Here is a 22,252-nt window from a genome sequence, read left to right on the forward strand (position 1 = left end):
TTTTTCGTCCTCCGTGAAAAGAGCGGGGATACTTGCAACGTAAGTGCAGTGGAGAAAACCCTCACAGGGAGGGGAAAGCTCACTCTCAAGTTTTGCCAGTATGTGGATAGTGGCTGTAAAGGGTAATAGTAGTGCAGAAAAAACAGACCTTAACTTAGCCTATACACTGTTGTCTCATCAATATGCTCTTATTAAGCGTGACAAAAATATCCACTTAGAAATCAATCTATAGAGCGGGCCTTGCAGTCCTGTGTGGTGCGCTGCCCAGGAAGCCACGCTTCTGAGCTCAGATGTGTTGTTTTTTAAATCCGCTTCACCGAGTCTTCAGAAGGGAGTGCCGTTCTTCTTCTCTGAGGTGCCATGTTTCCCGCAGCATCACAGCCATGTGCCAAAACCAAGATAAAACGAATATACTCTCTTTCAGTTGACTAAAGTTGGGTTACTCCCTGTGAACCCCTCAGAGAGGAGACAGAGGAGCTACAGAGAAGACAGATCCTTGAACAACCCAACGCCTTGAAGTTGGTTTTTTTTTAATGTTTATAATACAGAGATACATAAAATCTAAATGGCATTACATTCGTAACTTGGTTATTACCTAGTCTGAAGGGAAACTAACCCTATTCTGCAGAAATTGAGACACTTTGCTTCCCTCTTGCCAGATGAGGAAGCTTTCGTATCCTTAGCAGAAAGGCACCTTCCCACCTGAGAGAGCCCAGGCACGTTCAGCGACTAAAGCCCCAAATACAGCAGTACAAAGCACCCTAGTCAGCCAGCAAACACGAACACACCACCCATGCACATGCTTCAGCGTCAGATTACATGCCGGCCCTTTAGCTGGCTGGGTGCGGGTGCTGCTGGGTGAGCAGCAGCACACACCACCACACCATGCCCTGAACCACGTTCTCCTGGTCCACGGTGGAACGTGGGCCAGTGCTTGCTGTGAGCTTTTGTCACTCACCCTGGTAAGATGGGAGGTACATACTGCTCACAAGCATGAGTGCTGGATCCTGTGCGTGACCCTTAACCAGTAACCCCAGACTGAACTTGGAGAAGCATTATGTGCCCAATCTGCACTTGTTTACTCATGAGCGTATGAGTTCTGTGGGCGACGAAATTCGCCTGTTGACAAAACTGAGTCCATGTCATCTAAACTATGCATACAGGAATCAGGAGCCTGTGGAAATATACATAGACGGGTAAATGGAATGTCTTAAATTGCTGGAAAAGTAACAATTTTAAAAGTTAAAGACTGAAGAAGGTTGGGGGTTTTGTTTGTTTTTTCTTTTAAATAAAATTTTTTTAAAAACCCTTTGCGTGGCTGATCACATGTTTTGTTTCCAAGTTATATTTTTAATATACATGGGTGGTGGTGGGAAAAAAAGGTGTCAGTCTATAGGCCCTTTAATTACTCTTCAAATCTGTAGTTTCACTGCACACTGTAAGTGACAAAAGATAGCTCTTAGCCTGCGTGGCTAGCTGACATAGCCCTCTGATCATGTCTCCATGGAAATGCAGGTCAAGTGATCAAAATTATTATACAGGAGGGGAAAGTTTGTTTTTCTGGCAAAAATAAGGTAAAGGATTTACAGGATTGACTTCAATCTGACCTGTACTACTGTGAATACAGGCATTAAGAGGCAGGCACTAGAAATCACCGGTTCTAACTAGCAAAAATTAAAGAGCTAAGATGTTTGGAAGTACATGTGAGTATGTGCATGGGTGCATTTCTCAGCATTTCATAGGATCTGATATCTGACCTCTGTTTCTTTGCAGAGGAGAAAGACAACTCTGTAGGTAGCCCGAATGGCCCCTCTCATGCCGAGCTGCGGTCTGAGCACTGGAATAACCCTGTGGCCAGAAGCAGCCAAAGACTTCCAGAGCCAAAAAAATTCCTGTACTTCATCCTACCTCAGAATAGGAACAAAAAGGCTGTTGCTGTGATTTCAAACGGGGCAAAATGGCTAACGAGCCATGCAGGAAGAATCAGCAGTCATTTAAAAGCACCACTGGTGTGTATATATGGTCTTCCTAAGTCATCTTTAAAGGCACAAGCAAAACAAAGGAAAAGAATGAAGATGGAGAGAAATTGAACTGTGAGGGAATCCAAATGAAGCCACAACTATGAGGTGTTACTTATTAAGAAAACCAAACACAGATTCTAAAATTTTACAGCCTTGTTTCAATAAATCCTGAAGAAAGCTGCACTGAACAACTTTACGTTTTTCCTACTTTCATGTAGGCATCTAACAATACAATAAACAGGATGGAAGAAATTAGGTTATTATGAAGTTTTCATTAAGCCCTATTATTGAAATCTTGACATGGTCTGTATATTAAGTATGGGAAGGAGATACTCTGGAGGTTTTCTTCCATCACCACTGCAGTATCATATGAAAGACTAGTAAGGCTTTCAGTTCACTAGAAAAGTCTAGAAACAAAAGATAACAGTTTGCATTAAGTTACATCCTGTACCATCATGAATTAGTTCACTAGGGTCAATGCCTGTACTTAATCCATTACCTATAGAACCTTGCTAAGTTATTTTGATTTTAACAAGTGAGCCTATAAATCTCAGATCACTTCCAGTTCCTTTATTTCCATACTTTTCAAAAACAAGCAGTGGCCATTGTATAGTTTGCAGTTTAGGAAACAAAAATAATAATGTTTTAGATCTCTTTCATTACCTTTTGCACAAAATGCATTGCTAAAATTCATCCTCTGTGATACTATAAATGCACACATGAGTGTCCACCTCACGCTTTGGCATGAAATAAGCTTTGTTGCCATAACTAGGTCCACTACTGTGTATTCAGCAAACCTGACTAAAGCTTACTGACGCATACTGTATTACTACATACAAATATATAAATACAAACTCTCATGTATGCTTATCGCTATACTACTTCCCAAAATGATAACTTCAATAGTACGGTGGAAGATAAATTAAGTGAACTTCCATCTTGAAAGGGGGAAAAAAAACCCCAAACCCAACACCACACATTCAGTTATAAATTAACGCCACTTAACTATGATGTGAAATAAATGATCCAGAATGGCATATTTTCCTATACTAATGCAATTATTCAAATGTGCCTCAAAATTCAGGTCCTAATTCTAATTTAACACAGTAAGTCTCATGTCACAGGCTGAGATAATTAAAAGGGTCATCTGCAATTGTTTACATGGAAGGAAAAAGATGAAAAGCCTGAACACTGGGAACTGAAAGTAGCCTTTTGCTGATGTTATCAGCTTTTCTATCTTGGTTTCAAAGGACTATGATGCTTCACCCCCCAAAATTACATTGACATTCCAAACAGGACCCTCTTTATGAAGTCCTGTGGGAGCATAATTGTGTTTGGAATTGTGTGGAAAAAGGCACAGAATCATCTGCATGACATCAAGGAAAACTGATGCAGTGAGTTTAAGTGTAGTGCCTTCCAAAGACAAATGCAGAACGCCCCCATCATTTAAAGTGTGTGCATATGTGTGTGTATTCTTTTTAAAGGTAAATTTATAATGGAAGCCCATTTACACGTGACACACCTCAGAAGCACTTCTCATATACAGCACAGATCCTATAAAAAGCCACCATGAATTGCTGCCTTCAAGCAAAGGCTTTGTAGTGAATCTAAGATGTATGGCTCCAGCAAAGGAAAGAAGGTTTCAGAGGCTTAAGCATTACAAGACATCGGGTTTCAAGAAAACACATTTGAGAGAAATTTAAAAACCTGTTTCAAACTTCAAAAAAGTAAAGCAAAACACGTGACACTATCAGGATTCCAATGTAGTACTACAAAACAAATAATACACGACAAATGCTTTCCATTTGCACAATGATGGTGCCTAAAATCCCCAGCAGTTATGGATACACCATAAACAATCAGACAAAGCACTGTGAAACCTGGCCTAATCTTAGCACTATTGACCGTGACTACACAAACATCTGCTTGCGCAGAAACAGCAAGCTGACCAGCAGCACTCAGAAGTGAGCTTCACATCAAAGACTGCTAACGGGTTGGTTTTGTTGTTTTTTTTTTTTAACATGGAAGTTGCAGCAATAGCACCAGAAGCCAACACATCCCCAGCCAACAGGAATGGGTGGTAGAAGAAAAAAAACAAAGGCATCTACTACCAGGCTTCAGATGTTGCTGGTCAGAATGAGTTTTGACTGTGTTTAGCCAAGGTTATGAAGCCAAGGTCACATTTCACAGTGGTTGGTGAGCACAGGTAAAGGAGTCATTCCGGAAGAAAAATTCCTATCTTACAGGAATACTTGTGGTAAAAATAAGAGAAAGAAAAAACATTTACAGTGTCTCAGGTACTTCCTGAAATGGTATTCAAGTGAGTAATACTCTTTTGTTTTACTTTCTGCGTCGTAATCCCAATGTTCACACAGGCATGAAGAAAGACACGCACCAGTGAATATATTAAGCTCTGGAATTTATAGTATGCTATCAACTCAAAATTTACAAATAACCAAGCCGATAAGACGTGCACACTTTTATACACACTGTATGTACATACACACATTGTGTAAAACGTTCAAGAAATAAATTCCCCAAATCCAAAAAAATGTACCATTTTAGAGTTAGATTCCCAAATGCAGAACCTAAAGGCATTGACTTGGAAATTTAGGGCGACTAGTGCAGTTACTGCCCCTGCAGCAGGTACATCTGAGCCACCCATGCAGAGGCACCCGCACTACTAGGGTTTACAGCCTTGCATATTAAAGTAGCCTTGGGGGCTTTCAGCTTGCCTCTCATTTCAAGCGCAAGCTTTAGTGGTTCTTGCCACCAAAAGCTTGCGGTAGCCAGTTCAGTCGCCTCCGCTATAGGGGCAGCAGCCTCTGGGGGAGGGAACAACTAGGGGCGGGCAGCTTCAACCATCCAAATTAAATCTAGTTTCTTGAATCAACACCCATACTGTCCTGGTATTTGGAGGTATAAAGTACGTTGATGCAGCTCCTCATGGCTTCAAAAAACATTGCAGGGAAAAAGCTACTAATACTTGAATATTCCACTTAGGACAACATTGGCCTATTTAAATACAAGTTTTTGCAGCCTTAACCACTACTGGGATCTACAATCCCTTAGCAGGTTTCCCACGTAAGTTTCATGTAGAGGTCAGGCTAAATATTTCTTTTTGCGTTTGCAGATTTTCTTAGATCCTAAAGTAGTAATTTTGTTATTACAGGGATATTGTAAATACTGTAAAGGTAAAGTATTTTGAAAACAGAAAAAGTGATGGAATAGCCAAGTATCTTTTTTACAGTACTTAGTGAAATTAGTTTTTATACTTCAGTAACAATGTAGCACTGGCTTTTAAACAAATGTGATCAACCTATCAAGCAAAACCAAGTAATCCTGTAAAGCACAAAACACAACTGAATAACAACAGGACCTTCTCTTCACATTACAAATTTTCATTCTAATAGCAAGAATACTCAATTCAAGAATCAATAATTTTGGTTTCAGCGTTTCAGTTTAACCCTACATGGACAACATATGCCCAGGGCTGCTCTGCACTACTTTAATTGTACCTTTCCCCAAAAACAGGACCTAAACTGAATACACAAGTTGACCCTCGGACAATGAATCAGTTTGATCACCTACATGAAATCCTGGCTCCACTGAAGTCAAATGTAAAACATGCACGAACAGCCAGTGGGCTAAGATTTTCAATGACACACAAAGTGTAAGTTCATTCCTTCTCCGATAACATCACCAGCTTCAGCGACACTGCAGTGGCTCGCACTCGATTTGACCCACTATTCTGACTGACACCCGGACACAAACAGGAGGCCAGAACAGAATCTGTATGTGCAGCAGAACCAACAACAGACCATTTTTTGCACCTCAGAAACACACTGAGGTACATATACTTGGTACCTCTATACATATGTGTTGAATGAAACTTGTTCTAGCTACAGGTTTAGTACATGGAATGGTGAGAAGAAGAAAAAAAGCTAGCAACTACACTTGATTCAGAATTAAAATTACTTGGGGAAAAAACAGCAACTTTTTGAGAAACCTTAGTCACTTCTTTGCAACTTGAAGCTTTTTTCCTTTTATTCCAGGCTTAAACAAAGTTCAGTGGGGCATCAAACTGCCTCAGTTTTAAATTACAGTCTGTACTTTAAAATAGAATGCATGCACCACATGTTCCTGAAGCTAGAGGGTGGGAGTGTTATTCACTGAAAATTGAAGGCTTGTTGAGTCAATAATCTTCTTTCACAGAGTAACAATTTTCAGCTAAAATTTCTTGACCCAAACAAAGGAAAACAAGATCATTCAGTTATTTTACAACATTGCAGAAAAAAGAAAAGAAAGTGGGAAAGAGCACACCAGTCTTATCCTACTTGATGTAAAAACAATGGAAAATTTAATTCACAAGTATTACATACATTTCCTTCTTGTTCATGGTTTAACATACTCCAAACGGTTATTTTCAGATGGAGACATGAATAGAAGCAAACAATTGCTGTCATGTACTACACATGCATCTATCAACTGGCATCTGCATTTGCCTCCCAAGAATTACCAAGAATCCACTTAGAGGGTTTCCCCCCCTCCTTCTTTCTTGAATCAAAAGCAATAATCTGGATTTTTAAAATACCACTTAAATTTAGATCAAGCTTTCTAATTTGCTTACCTGCAAAGAATCCAACACAGATTACAAAAAAAAGAGGGTTTCTGCCCCACCTCTCCTTTAGTACTGATTTGTCCTTACCAGAAAGGCTACAGCGGTAATTAATATTTACATTATGGTAGTGCCCACAACCCTGATCATGATTAGGTTTTACTGGATTAAGCGCTCTACAAATGTCACCAGAGTCGCTCATCCCAGTAGTCTAGGCTCTGAGAAAAGAAAAGGTATCTCCCCTACTAACCCTCAACCACTGTTTCTCAAAGCATGCTGGAAACTGTTTTCCTGGTCTATTAAGTCTTCAGCCATTAAAGGCATTTGTTCAGGGAGTGAGCTGTTGCTCGAGATGAGTTTCCAAGCTACTTCATATTCTGGAAGTGAGACAGGGAATATGGATTCCCGAACCATCCCATGTATTTTCCTCACAGCCTGCACCTATCAAGATGCGTCTGAAATGATGTTATTCCATGAGCCAAGTATAGCTAGTCTTGCATTTAGTTCACTACTAGTTCTTAACAGAGGTCCTCTGAAATCTAATTTAGTACCCTCTTTCTACAATGAAAAAGGTGTGTCAACCAGAGGAACGACTGTCCAGCACTCAAAACATCCTTTAGAGGCTCATTAAAATGAGGTAAAACAGAACTGTGAAGCAGTTAATAAGATCAGGAAGGGACTGCTGATGTACTGTTTTCCACAGTACCAAGCGTAATGAAACAAGGCAACTGGCATCTTAAAAAGTTCATCTGTCCAAGCAACACTATGTATTATTTGAGACCTACCTGACACTGAAGCTCATACAGCTAGACATTGTAGGACCACAAACTTCTCTGGTCATGGCATTGTACTAGATACGAGTGGCATTCTACCTTCATTGCTGGCTACTATTTTTTTGCCTAGAAATTATTCTACCACCTTGAAAAGACCCAGTGAATAAGTGACATCACAGAATTAATCCATGAACTCAGAATTCTAAGTGACCTAGTGAAGCATCGATTCCCTCAACTCCAGATACAACCTTGCCCCTTCAACACTGCATGACACCCAGCAAACACAAGATGAACCTAACCTACACTACAAAACTACAGCCATGATATCCCGACAGCGTACACCAATGCAGCTGAGGGCCACCACAAGCCCACCTTCACTGCAGCCTCCAGCTGTGCATGCTCATGCCTCCAGGCTTGTGCTCACTGACTGTGTTAAACAACTCAGGGATGTAGACTTGCAGAAAACTTACCTTACAAAAAGAAATGAACTGTCTTCTGCCTGTATGGGGCTCTGTGACTGCTGCAGGGCCCGACTGTGAACACTGGGATCTCCTGTGCCACTATGTCTCAGCTGACAGCATCACAGTCTTAAACCCTTCCAGCAAGATCATACAGTGTTTTAGGATGTGGCTAAAATCAAAGCTGCTGCAGTCCCCACTGTCCCCTTTCCCATCACAGCTATTGATTCCCATCACCTCTTCGGAGGTACAACTGATGTCCATGCAATTACACAGCGATTCAGTCAAAAACTAATCCAGAAATAAAGAGTGATTATTTCTCAGCTGGTTCAGTTCCCCAAGTCAAATCCACTGGCCAGTCGCAGGAGCGACAGTGGAAGAGGTGGGACGTCACAGCCAGCACGCTGTGGGGCACGGCAGGGCTGCAGCCGCCCTGGCTTACAACAGCTCAAGCAGCCACAGAGCTTTACCTGTAGGTTGCAATGAGACACAATTAGGAGAAACCTGTGTTTCAAAAGCATGGCAACTTGGGTAGGCCATCTGACCTCACACCTCAAACAAGCACACCTGACACTGGGCAAAAAAAAGGACCTTATTAAAACAAAACAAAGTAACAGCAAAACCACCAGTGCCTATCTGAAATGACTTTCATACTCATGCCAATAAAAGAAAACAAATTCACGTATGTTTTCTGCTCTTCATTCTATCAGCACAACCCAAGGTGAGCATTTACAAAATTTCTCATTAAAGACAAAATAAAGGATTAGTCTTCAGACACACACAGCCTACTGTTGACACAAGCTCCTTTACTGCAACAACAAATTTGCAGATACATCACTTAGAAGGTTTTTCCTGTAAGTCTGCTCTAGGTTTCTCACAATAGCAGAAATGTGTATTTTGCTATTATCCCGTAAGTCTCAATAAATACATTCTGTAGTAGCTGTTCTCCAGCCACTTCCATTCAGGCTTCTCTTCCCTTTATTCCTCCACTCTAATAGGGAACAGTTTCTGTTTATGACTTCCTTCCTTCACAGAGTCCCCAACTCCCATGTTTTCTCAAAAGCTTGAGATTTCCTTCTAATTGTGACCCCAACAAAAGTGCTCAGAGCACTACTCTGTGCAACTTTTCATTTGGGCTCTCTGTGACTCCACATGGTCAGAGACCCACAGGTCAAACCCTCCAGATATCAGAGCAGTTAGGAGAAGGAAAGCAAGCATTGTATAGAATCTGTCAGGCCATTAGAAGTAGCTAATAAAGCCATATTTTGTTTGTAACCATTTGTTACCAACCCACATTACAAATTTGTCCGCTTTGAACTTTATGGGAACATTCATGCCAGGACTTTTATATACAACGTGTGAAGTAAACGGAACAACTATTGAGCTGTTTAGCTGTCCTTACTGTGACACAAACCTGTTGAAAAAACTCCCCCCCAAAGGATGACACAAGCCAGCATTCAGTGCTGCAGAAAGTGGCCAGTTCCTCTTCAAATCCATCAAAGGGAAACTCTTTTTTCAAAACCACATCAGAGAACACCATTCACCATTTAGTATTACATCTCTTTTGTTGTTTTTAGACACTTGTATAAGCTTGCTATGTAGCTGCTGTGATTTTCCACAATGCCCTTAAGATACAAAAAGATAACGGGCAAATTGTATAAATACCAGGATACCATGAAACAAAACATAACCAAATTTTATTAAAAGCATAACACTACCACTGTCATTTCAAGCTTCACTGTACAAAGATGACTGATTACCCTCAAGAACAGCACTATCTTAGAAACAAGCTTAAGAAGCCATATTTAGCATCCCAAAATGACACTATAACTAGGAATACTAAACAAGGGATAGTGACCATGGGTTTTCATAAGCAGCCCAAAACTGAATACAGAACACTTGCCTCAGGAAAAAAAGAAAAAACACACCCACAAACCCCAAAACCCCGCAAAAAGAAAAACAAAAAAACCAAACACCCCCCCACAAAACCCAAAAACCCCCACCACCACATAACACCAAAAACATGTTTATATGGTCAAGCCATCCATACCCCAAAGAGAGTTATAGTAAAGCATTTATCATGTTCACCATACTTGGAATGTATGAATTGTTCCTAATTTCCATGATATTTTCCTTGGAAGTAAGAGTTCCTTGGGAGTTTGCTTACACTACCAAAAGAAGCATTGTCACCACATACGAAGGATTGCAGTTGCTTTTAATTTTGAAAAACAAAACAAAACCACCAACCAACCCACAAAAAAATCCCCAGACCAAAACCAAAATAAAATACAAAATGATAATACCTCCCCATTCCCTGCCATATCCAAAGAGCAGGGTTTTTGAGTATTTGAAGTGCTCTCTGGTTATGTATCAAAGCTTTTCAATAATGAAGTGTCCCAATAACAGCATTTAGGACCAACTTAGAGTTTAACCTATGTGGCCAAAATGGTTAACATTCACTGTTAATACTACCAGCTTACTCATACCTAGAATAATAATGAGCTACTAAATATACCAAACACTCAGGGACACAGATAATACCCAATACTCTGCTTAGATATCATCATGATGGAGGTAGGACACAGCATGGATTAAAAGTAGGACAATTTTTAAAGTAAAACCACAGGCAAATTAGTAGAACATTAGATGATGAATAACTGTACTTCTTTCTACCCTAATAAACACTGTTCATGAAAAACTGGGAGGTAAAAAGTCCCTTTTATTATCACTGCTTTTAAACTAGGTAGTTGTTGTCAACACAGTTCAATGTCTGCAGTAGCTACTATTTTTAAGGGTAATCAACAGCATTCATTTTTGAGACCTGTTCAGGGAAACGAGTCTTTTTAAAAAAGGTCTCCTGAAAAACTGGCAAATTAATACTAGTTCAAAGCAAACTGATATATCTTCTTATACCAGTTTCCATAGCTTCTCCTGGGACAGGCATGTCTCAAACGTCATGTAAAGAATTTGTGGCATATATACTTCCCTAGGTGCCAAAGATACAACTTTAAAATGCCACAAACATGTTTATTGACCTATTTTTAGGGGTTGACAATAGTGCCATGTGCCAGAGGTAAAATATACAGTGAACTACCAGACTTCACACATACATTTGGTGTCTTGACAGTGTAAACTTTTCAGAGGGATCCCTTTGCTAACTGGAAATGACTACATACCCAGTGAACTGCAGGAAATACCCTATATATTTACAGTACATTAGTACAAGCCAGAGGTCACAGTTTATTAACAGTTTTCATCATTTATAACATATTCTAGCTGGTTTAAACTCATGCTGTTTTACTACCAACAAACAACAAAATCCCCAAACCAAGAGGGACACAGAGACAAGGCTAAGGAGTACTTTGTCCATTACAGTGAAATAAGACCTTCAAAAATGCAGTAGCTGCAGTCTTTGCAAAGTATAGTAATTTGCGCACTTTCTCCCACAGCAGAATACACAGAGCTCAGAAAACTAAGAAACATTAATCCAAAATAATCTCCTAACCAAGACATCAGCATAGTACAAGTATCACTATCATTCCCATTTTTACACTTCTGTAGTAACAGATAGCAGCAGAATTAACATGTCAAACTCATTACTGATACTTGGGGTTTGGAGCAAATAACTCCTGGCAGCAGTATTCTAAACTATTGAATGTACTGAAATCCTGCGAAAAGGGGAAAAAGCCTCTTCCTCACCAGATCGTTTTGTGCAAGTATGGAATTCCTAAAACTGAAGCAAACAAACCAAAAAAAAAAAAAATCAATCCATTTCCTCTATGCAAATACATGTGCGCGCAAACACAAAACATGGATGTGCATCAATAGTGGTATTTTGAACCAGAACAAGCCTAAGCTAAGTCCACTCACACACAAGCTGTCTGTTCTCGCCATATATTTAAAAACAGTTTGTGATCAACCTCATTTAATACTTCTTTCAATACTTCTCATCCTAAGTGCAATGAAATCCTCTGTGAAGGGCTTTCATTTTAAAATACTGAAACAAACATTAGTTTCTTACTGGTAAGCTCGATGGTCTTTCTTGCTGGATTAGATTCAAGTCTTCGTGGTTAGGCTTTCCTGGGGCCATCGGGGGTTGAGATCTGGTTCCGTAGCCTTCCTGAGACATGTCCTGCAACAACAATTATAACAGAATTACTAACCTGACTTAGAAATTACAATTAAATCCACACCACAGAAGGGTGAAAAAACAACAGCTGAGTGCTGATGGGTTTTTTTTTATTAGAAGATTTTACTAGTTATGTGGGCTTGATACTTCCATCAAGAAGGTATAGGTAACGCTATTGACCTGCGCTGTTCGTAAAGAAACCCAAGGAGCAGAGCAACACGCTGACAAGCAGCAGGGAATCCTACTACTGGAACATGGGAGAACACACAAAAACAAACCTTCTAAATAAAGGACCCTCTTTTACTGTGAAAGAGCTGCAAGCACAAAGCAGCCAACACATTGACCTACTCTGAGATGTATTTTCAAGTCTTTTGATGAAATCCTGAGCCAAGGTGGAACACTGACATGAAAGTAAGATTGTAATCACGCTGTCTAATCACACTGCCGTAACAACCCTGGATTTACCATCACTACTGCTGACACAACATTCGAACACTGGCTATCAGGTCATAGCACACAACACAGTTGCTGCATCTGCTGGAGGCATGTTGCGTCCGATGGGTTAGCAGGCGAGTGTATTGGATCAAGAGTAGCTCCAAAGACTGTACCAGCAAGCTGGGGATTTTCCTCCTTATGCAAGTCTTAGGTAACGGCCTAACACAACACCCACCGCACAGGGGTGGGGGGAGCAACGAAACAACCTCCCCCCTGCCATCCCCCCTCCCACAATACAGCTTACTTCACATGTTAGATACTTGCCCATTGCAAACCTTAGATTCAGGCTTCATTTTAGCTACTATAGCAGCTTCTATACGAACTTCCCCAAGGAAAACAACAGAAAATGCAATACCTACTACAGCATGTGTAACTGGCAGGGAAAGCCGGAGAACCAGTTCCTGACTGCTAGAAAAAGGTATCGCACCTTAAAGGTTTTTCTTTGTTGTTTTTAAACGGCTTAATTCTCCTCTCCCCCTCCCGAGTTTACTACCATTTCAGTTTGCTTCAGCCACCCTCACAGCTTCAGTTTTGACACGTACCTGAAAGCATGCACACGCTCCCAGGACGAAGGGGCAGGGGACGCCGTCCTCCCCACCCCACCGCGGCCTGAACGTCACCTTGCTGCTGCTTATCAAGGGCTGCCCTGACAGCCCCGTGTCCGTATCAACAGTTACTGCTCCCGCACAGACTCGGAGGCAGCTGGCTTGCAGAGCAGGAAAGCTTTCTGTCTCTGTTTTTAGCCCTGCTCCTGACAGAGGGAAATTTGTTAACAACCGCACTGTTTCCATTCAGCCCCTTCCGTCGCTTTAGACCCTCCTGCATTATTCTAAGGGACACAGAAAATTCAACGGGGCTAATGAAACAAACTCCAGCAAACCTGATATGATGTAAACCCAGCAATAAACAATCCTATCCCTAAGCCTGTGCCAAGTAAAATCAAGAAACACTTAAAAGGCCAGCACTTCAATGTGGTTACCAGCAGAGGGTAACAATTAGGCTTAAGGGTGACAAAGGCTGATGGCTGAATGATTATTATCCCCTGTGACCCCCCGCGCTCCCCCCCGCCCAGATTTCCACTTGTCACACAGCTCTCCTGCTGCGCACACCAGCAGGTTCCTGTGGATTAACAGTGAGGTTTAAAATCAACAAATGGCACAAGGCCTCCATTCAGCAGCCTTCACCCCAGTACAAAGGAGTAGAAAGGTGCAGGACAGCTTCACAATAGGCAAACAAATGAGCAAACCTCTGCTTTCCTTTTTATTTAAAAATGTGCGTGCGCGCACACACACTCACACACATGCACACTAGGGGTTGTCACTGGGTAGGCATGTGTAATAAACCCAGCAACCCCAGATTTCAACTTCCAGTTCAGCGTTTGGCTCTCTTCTTCCTAATTCTTAAAAAAATCCATCAAATAAGAACCACTTGTTAAAACAACAACAACAAAAAAAACCACCCAGAAATACCAAGAGTCGTGAAAAAGGACAAATGGAATACTCAATTTAGGAGATGTCATTTTAGAAACACAATTGTTCCTTTTTGCATACAGACACTACAGGATGTTGCTGGGAAGCAAAACGTGTTTTATATTTTGAAAAAATCAAGAGCCATTAATTCCTTACAAAATACCAAGCATGGTTTTTCCCACATGTTTGCAAGATTTTAACCTCACTTCCTACTGAAATTTCCAGGGGGACTGGAGGGAGGGTGGGAAGAGACAGCACTCTTTCTCACGAAAAAACTGCATGTTGAATGGAATTTATTTTTACCTGGGTATTTGAAGACTGACTATGAAACATCTTTCCACAGACTGAAGAGCACATAAAAAAACCCTGGATATGACACCCTTTGCCTTTTTAAATACACCATTTTCATAGTGCTTTCCTCTCTGACTGTGGAAAAATCAATCTTTTTGCTCAATTCTAGATGAGGTTTGGAAACAAATACTGCAGACATCTGTGTTTGTTACGATGCGGATACCTGTGCATTCCAAACGGGAATGAGATCGCATACTCTTATGTTCTCTGTAAAGCCATTTAGATACTTGGATCTCTTTAAACTTGGAAAGTGGCTCTTCAGAAGTCAAGAATCAGTTTGCTCTCAGTAAGTTGCAGGCATGGGAATCTCCCAGATGAAATATGCATGGCGTTGTGTGTATAATTTTATGTGTTTATACATATGTACTGTCCAATAAAAACAGTCCATTTATATACTAAACATAATGACAATTAAATAATAGTGTATTTCACAAAGAGGTTGGCTTTATAACCAAAATAGTGCTTAGTATAATTTTTACTGAAAAACAGAGGAAAGAAAATCCCTACTGCCTTTCTTCATTTCTGCATTAGGAAACTTTGTTAACATACAGCATATTACAGAATAGATACAACAGATTTTGAAAGGTAAGTAAGGACAGAAGTATTAGGGTAAATTGTCCGTCACTGAAGAAATGCTTGGAATTGGCAATTCTCACTTTCAGTTTTGAAAGGTCATTTTACTTTACAGCATCTAGGAATGGATTTATTGGGGACTAAACATAGGGAACATAAGGGGAAAAGGAACGTGTTCCCATGTGTTGTGCTACAGTCATGGCTGAAGAGCCCCCTGTTGATACTGGGGCTCAATCTTCTCCTGGGATCCCCGATTTTTTTCTTTTAACTCTGAATATTTTATCCATCAATGACATCAGCTTTCAAAGCAAAGCCTATGATTTTTTATGAATCACAGAAAATCCTTCCTCCCATAGAAGACGAGCATGTGTGTAAGAGAGAAATCCAGGCTTTTATAAACAGAAGGCTACAAGTTTCCACTCAGAACTTCCCAACTTGGCACAAACCCAATCATATCATAACTGTTATAGCACAAACTGTCAACAAAGTTGTAAAATAACTAAAAGCAGGGTTTCCCCCATCAGATTTTAGAAAAAGCACTGGGACAAATAATCTGCAAGTCATAAGCATATCTTAAAATAGCTGAAGTTCAGACTGTTTTCACAAAACATTTATACTCTGAAGCAGGTAGGAAAAAACCCCCTATGCCTACATATACACAGCCTAAGACCTACATATTGGGTAAGCTGTTCAGAAATCAATCCATATCATTACGCAAATATAATAATTGGATAACAACAACCACCTACTGCTTATCATCCACAGAGCCAGGTCTAGTTATTTACCTCCTGTTCACGTACACTTCTGGCTTGACCTGTAAATTGTGGTATATGGAGCTCAAGTTTGAGGAGTAAGGGAGGAAACAGGGTATTTTCTTCCCTCTTATTCTCTGTTACTGTATTCATCTTACAAACTTTTGAAGTGTGAAATTCTGGTGTGCGATTTCACTAACAGAGGTTTCTGAATGACCAGCTGAGCCAGTGTACCAGCCTGCAAGAAAGTCAAAGGCCCCTTGTTCCTACTTCCCCCAGTTCCTGCAGTTGGACACGCACACTCTTGAGTTTGTGTTGGGTCTTTACTAGGCCACTTTGTGAAATGGTGCAACTTAAAACTTGCCAGAAAAATAACCCCTTTCTCCCTAGCTTTATCACGGATTACTAAGCAGAGCTGGCCTCGGGAAGGGTTGGGTGAGTGGAACAGGAGGAGGGAAATGCCCTCCTTTGGCAGCAGCCAGCCAGGAGCCCAGCTCCACCAGCCACCAAACTGCAGCCCACATCAACTGCTCTGCAACCATTTTGGAGCAGGCCACAGAGAGACAACCTTTTCCCTTTTGATGTGCAATGCTAATTAGCATCATACTTTCACTCTCTAGCTGGACCTAGTTTTAAACAAGCAAGTCTGTCCACATTTACATGTTCTCTGCAAACCTGAATGAATATAGTGCTGATAATGCTTGAAACCGTGTAGATGAAATGCACGTTTGTTTTAAGTTCTACTGAAGAAGATAAGATCTAATTATTAAATAGTTTAAATTATTTTCATGGAAAATGAAAGCATGGTGGAAATATTTAATGTTTGGAGGAAAACACATTTAAAGAAGGGCTGGGTGAGAAATATTATTCAGGCTTCATACACTTCTACTGCAGCAAATCTCAGAGGGATAACATGACCACCCAAGAAGATAAGTACCATGATGGTTAAATAGACGGAAAATAATTTATGGAAAATAATACACTAGACTTCAATTCAAAAAAACTCATTAAAAACTATTTTAGCTCATGTTCTTGATTCAGCTGGTTGATCCTGAGAAGACTTCAAGTGTGAATTCTACAGCAATGTGACAACAGCAAAACTGAAAGCAAATGTTAATTTTTTTTTTCCCCAGACCACTTGAGAATGGCAGTCAGGACCCAGTGCAGCAGCTAAGAGGAGCATTCAGCCTGACAATACAAGATCATTTTACTCATCTCTGAAGGGACACTATAGAACAGAAAGAAGACAAGTGAAATGTTAGGGCCCATAAAAGGACATTCCTTGTTATCACTTAGCCAAGTATCTGTTTGTTTTGTGTAGGTAAATACACACCAACACATTTCCCCTCTTTCCACCTTCTGCAGTAAAAGGCTACAATAAAAAAGAATTGCTTACCAGAATGGTGACGTATCGCTATACAGCCAACTTCTAGCCCAACCTTAATACCTAACATGTCACCTCCCAAGTTGTACACTCTCTGGCAGCACAAAACTGACAACAAAGGACAGCCAACCTGTTAGAGGAATATTGTAGGTAAGGCTGCAGTCAGAAAAAATGTTATGCCCAGGGGCACAGGCAACACCGAGTCTCACGCACGCAGCCAACAGAATGCAGCCCTGTGTGGAACAATCCACTAAGGACAAAAAAGCAGAGAGGTATGCTTGAATCCCAGGCAGATGTCTGCAGAGGTCCTGCAGGATACAGATGGACTCCTGCAGAAGATCCTGGGTTAAGAAGAAATGCATATATATGTCTTCAATTTTATGAATCAGAAACGGAAAAAAACCCAAACCAAAACAGGAAAGGAAATTGATATCTTGCAGCTGGAGAACACTGTGTACAAACCAGCAAGTCTCTTACTGCACAGAGGGAACAGGTGAGTGCAGGAAAAAATTCTTTGGTAGGTCCCTGCAACTCTTACGTCAACAAAAAATGAAGAGTGCGCTAACCACTGTAGCTGGATTACCAGTGCAGTCTGGTAATCCCCTTCAACATGCTAGTCTGTGTTAACGTGATGAAGTGAATTAACCGTGCTCATAACTGGAATATGTAAATAATTTCAGGCCATACCACCACCACCACGGAAACCTGAATGGACACAAGAAAGCAGCTGTCCTGAAGTATGGCAAGCAACAGGCTAGCATCTACCTCAACATGCTGATGCTATTTGCTGACTGTTGCTTCAGTGGGGCTGGCAAGCAGCGACTGCTCTTCTTTCAGGTGGTTATAATTTTCCCCGCAGTCAAGCCAGGGCAGGATTGTGCCCCCAGAAACAAAGTTGATACATTAATTTACTAAGTTATTTTGGTGTTCATCTTCATTACAAGTAGAGGGAGTCAGGAGTGTCGGAGAAGTGCCAAAGCAAAATACTCCTTTCCCAAAAGGAGATAATTCCTCCAGAAATCATATCTAACTCCTCAGAAAAAAATCCTACCATGTACCTGGAGAAATTTAGATGCCTCAGGAACAGTCCAGTCATTGTCAGTAGGCCATCTCATCTTCTTCAATGTTATTAATACCTTCCGTTCCAAGATACCTGCAGTTTCATTCTAAAACTTTTTTTTTCACAGATCTCTTTTTTTAACTAACTAACAACAAAAAAAAAAAATCTACATTTGGAACACCATTTTCTCCCTTCAGGATCCCAATTATCAGAGAATGACAACTAAGTGAAGACTTAAGACACTAGACGGGGAAGGAAAAAATATACTTTGCGTAGCAGGCTGCAGCTAATGCAAAAGATAGTTAACTTAGGTAAGCAAATATATTACTAAGGCTGAGTCCATCAACTCTCAGGAACTTATTAGAAACTCAGACTACTTAACTATGGAAGGTTTTCCCCTGCAGAATACACTGAAAGCATTTTAAATGCAGGTAAGGTCAAAAAAAGCCTCCCACATCTTACAGGAAGAACATTGTTTGTTTGGACAGCAGAGCTGCTAGTCACATAACAGATAATCTGAGCCAGCTAACAAGAGAGAAGGGTCTCTCTTCCTAAACACTCTAGTCCATTTTCACATGTGTCTCATCTATATGGCCTCCAGAAGCCATATTAAGCAAGTGACACAGGAAGAACTCCAAGATGAAATCATTCTCGGAAACCCTTATCCTGCTGTTCTCTTTCCACCACTATTGCATTCCGTGGATCACAGAGCATATCAATAGTGGATTTAAGTCAAAAACAAGACATTTCTTCTAGTTTCCTTCTCTCATAGTTGTAACATGCCACATGAAAAAAAACGAGGCAAGTTTGATCTTGGTATTAAAATGTTACTGGTGCACTTTACACAGCCTGATGAACAGCTGTCAGTTCTCCATTTACAGGCAAAAAAAAAGGTAGTTTCTTTGTTCTACATCTGTAAAGTTCTAATTTGAATGAAGAGATGAGAGAGAACCTGAAGAGGTAATCTGACAAATATAACTTGAAAATAAGGGCTAAAACAAGCATTTTCCTTCCATTTTTTTTCCCAGGTCTATAGAGCTTTTTGGACTTTTCCTTTAAAAAACCCTACAAGGCTGGGCAGTCCAACCATGCTTTCATTTTCTACACCCACTCCTTCCTCTCCCTGACCATTCTTTCACTAACAAAGCTATATTTTTTTAGAGAGAGAGTGGGGGGGAGAGAGCTCACCCTGGCAGCTTTTACATGTCCTATTCTCGATAGTAATTTGGGACAGACTACCACGTTAATGTGATGACTTATGGATTTTTTGCCATCCAGTGTCCTGCCCTGCCAAACTAGTCCTTCCTAACACTCTGGGAGGAACACATCTTCTCAGCAAACCCGGGACATGGAGATGGGCTGAAAAAAACCTCTGCACCCGGAATAGCGAGCTAAACCCAACAAAAGGCAGGAGACGGACGGGATTTAAAATCTGTGATTTCTTTCAACTCAGCTGCTGCAGAAGCGGGTTGCTGGGGGGCTCCGTGCCCCAGAGGGCAGCAGCCTGCCCCAGACGGCCTGCTGCCGCCGCAGAAGCTCTCCCAAGCATACGGCTCGCTGGCAGAAACGAGGTCAGAGCTCTGCCCGCAGCTTACAGCAGAGCTGAAAGCCTGAAGCCAGCTTACAGAATAAAGAGAAAAGCTGCGCCGAGAGCAGCTGCTACCTCTAGGCTAATCGAGCTAGGTACCCAAGGATGAGACCTCCTCACTTGAGACAGGGAAACATTTCTTCAGTGTTTTCTTAGGGGCACGTCTGCAACTGTGCTTTGAGGTAGAAGCCAGGACTCCATCTAAAGGCTCATGAAAACCCGCAAATCTGTGAGGAAGGGTTGCAAGCAATACCCAAAACATCACTGAGGTGGCATAAAAATACCCAGAATGGTGAGGTTTGTTTTGTGTGTTTGTTCCCTTCTCCCTCCTCCCCACAAATATAAAACTTTGTTATGTTATAGACAACATTTATGTCTTAGTCCAGTGACACCTGTTAACTTATTCCCTAATACTCCACCACGGAGGTCTCTCAAAAAAAAAACCCACCACCCACAAACAAACAAATAAAACCCCACACACAAAACAAAACCCACGACTGGAATGAGCTTTATCTACTATTTTATCAACACAGAACCATAGGAGAAGGAATTGAATTGAAGTTCAGATGCAAAGTCGTCTGTAATAATTTTGGTAAAGAAGGTCTTCTCAGCTGGACTCTACTGTTTTGGTTAACTTAATATTTCAGTATGTGAGAGGGTTTGCGTGTTACACTTGGGGCTACTGGACATAGAGAATTAGCTGCATTACCATCCTCTCCTCCTCTGCAGTCTGTGAAGACACAGGGTATCTGCAAAACAATTTTTAAATCCAGCCATCAGGATCCAGCCATTAGGAAAAATATCTTAGTCCAAGGAGTGGAAAGAGAACAATAATTTACAGAAGGAAGCACCCAGCACCAGAAGCAATTCAATGGACTGCACAATACAACAGTTGAAACCAACAGCAGCAAACGATTACCTTAATCTTTGAGGTAGAAAAGACTTTACCACCATCACCACAACCACGATTTTTTCGAAAAAAGTATTCCCAACTAGGTTGGTGTTAGGAGTGGTTGGAAGAGGGTGGAGTGGGGTGGAGAACAAGTGAAAGTGATGAAAACTTAAAACTCTGAGACCGGACCACTGGCTACTCTAATACAGCAACAAAAAGTCAGTGACTTCCATTAAAAGTTGGTAAAGGACTGCTAGGTAATAGACCAACAATAAACCTCTCCTCTTTTTTTTTTTTGTGAGGGTGAAGGAGCACGATCTTTATCAATTCTGTAGGCAGACGCCCCAAACCCAAACACATATAGCTAGTTATTTAATTTTCTACCAGAAAACAAGCGTGGGGAAGATAGCAAGGTGGGTACTTGGCAATCGGGGAGAAGCACAAGGAAGGCACGGACAGAGGCTGTGCACTTGCAGAGCTTGATTTATTGAGGAACAGCTCACCAAGACCAACAGTTGTTCTCCTCTCTCCCACAACAAAAACACCAAGCAGTTTTGTCAACATGTAAAGGTAAACTTGTTTTTAAGTGGTATCTTATTTGCTTTGATTTGCTATTTCATTCTTTGTTGCCCATATCTGATTGCAACAACTAAAACGCCCTGTATGATTTCAGCTGCACACACCAAAATCTATTCTAAATCCTACTATAGTAGGAGAGAAATACAGTAAAAGGGAAATATTGGAAAGGATAATGAATACACATAAAATATATGCTGACCTATATTCAGATCATACATTGTCTGAACAACAAAATCCCAATTCAAAATACAGAAAACTATATGTACAATGAACATCTTCAATTATTAAACAAAATATGATCATACAAAAAAATACACAGTGGTAAATTTTATGCCAGGAAATATTAACAAACTTCTTTTCCCTACCTCTGAGGAAAATAATGTGTGCTAATTTAAAGGCTGTAAGAGAATACTGCTGCACTGCAACTGGCCATGAGGTGTAATTTACAAGACCACTAAAATTTGAAATATATACTGCTCATACAGAAATTAAAAAAAAAAAAAAAGGCAAACCCAAACAGACTACCACCCAGATTTATTAGTACTTTTCAGACTTCACACTTTATCACTTGTTTCATAGTACTACACTATTTGCATGTTAAAATGTTTCTTAAAACGGGATTTGTGCATTTGTATTCCAAAACATTTGTGTAGACAACTTTGTCTATGAACAGCTATCAGATTAATGGACTATAAAGTAAAAGACTATTACATGATCAGGTATCCTCTGATAAACTCACTATTCTGTTTAACTTACTGCTAAATTTCAAAGCTATGGATAAAATTATTTCTGGGATATTAATTTTGCTCTCAGAATAACAGTAAAAAAATCATAATTGAGTAATAAGGAGAGTGGTAAGGGGAGCAACAATAGCTATGATCACTAATCTCCTAAAACAAAATAGTTTTTATCGGCCTGCATTCCAACAGTTTTACTATCAAGTTAATTAATAGACTCCTACGCTAATATCTAAATGCCAAGCAATTAATGGCACTGAACTATAAATGGCTTTGTCTTTGCTCTTGTAGAGTTATTTTATAAAGCAAATGCAATTCTATCACTTCACTGATTTATTGCAGGCTTTGTGAGGTTAATATTCCCAAGCAATCG

At 40.5% G+C, this 22,252-nt stretch overlaps 1 protein-coding gene across 15 annotated transcripts in view; it reads right to left on the reverse strand.

Moving 5' to 3' along the window:
• ARID1B (AT-rich interaction domain 1B) overlaps positions 1 to 22,252 on the reverse strand; it is a 336,807-nt gene that overhangs the window by 220,636 nt on the left and 93,919 nt on the right. For 13 of the 15 annotated variants that reach the window (XM_075087867.1, XM_075087874.1, XM_075087870.1 and 10 more), the window contains exon 4: positions 11,892 to 12,002. In XM_075087867.1, coding sequence (XP_074943968.1) covers positions 11,892 to 12,002 — 111 coding nt within the window. Of the gene's footprint in view, positions 1 to 659; positions 1,175 to 4,044; positions 11,604 to 11,891; positions 12,003 to 22,252 lie in introns of those variants that run through there. The other 2 variants (XM_075087879.1, XM_075087880.1) reach the window with 2 other exon arrangements.

This window comes from Phalacrocorax aristotelis, chromosome 3, assembly GCF_949628215.1.
Source record: "Phalacrocorax aristotelis chromosome 3, bGulAri2.1, whole genome shotgun sequence".
NCBI classification, from domain to species: domain Eukaryota; kingdom Metazoa; phylum Chordata; class Aves; order Suliformes; family Phalacrocoracidae; genus Phalacrocorax; species Phalacrocorax aristotelis.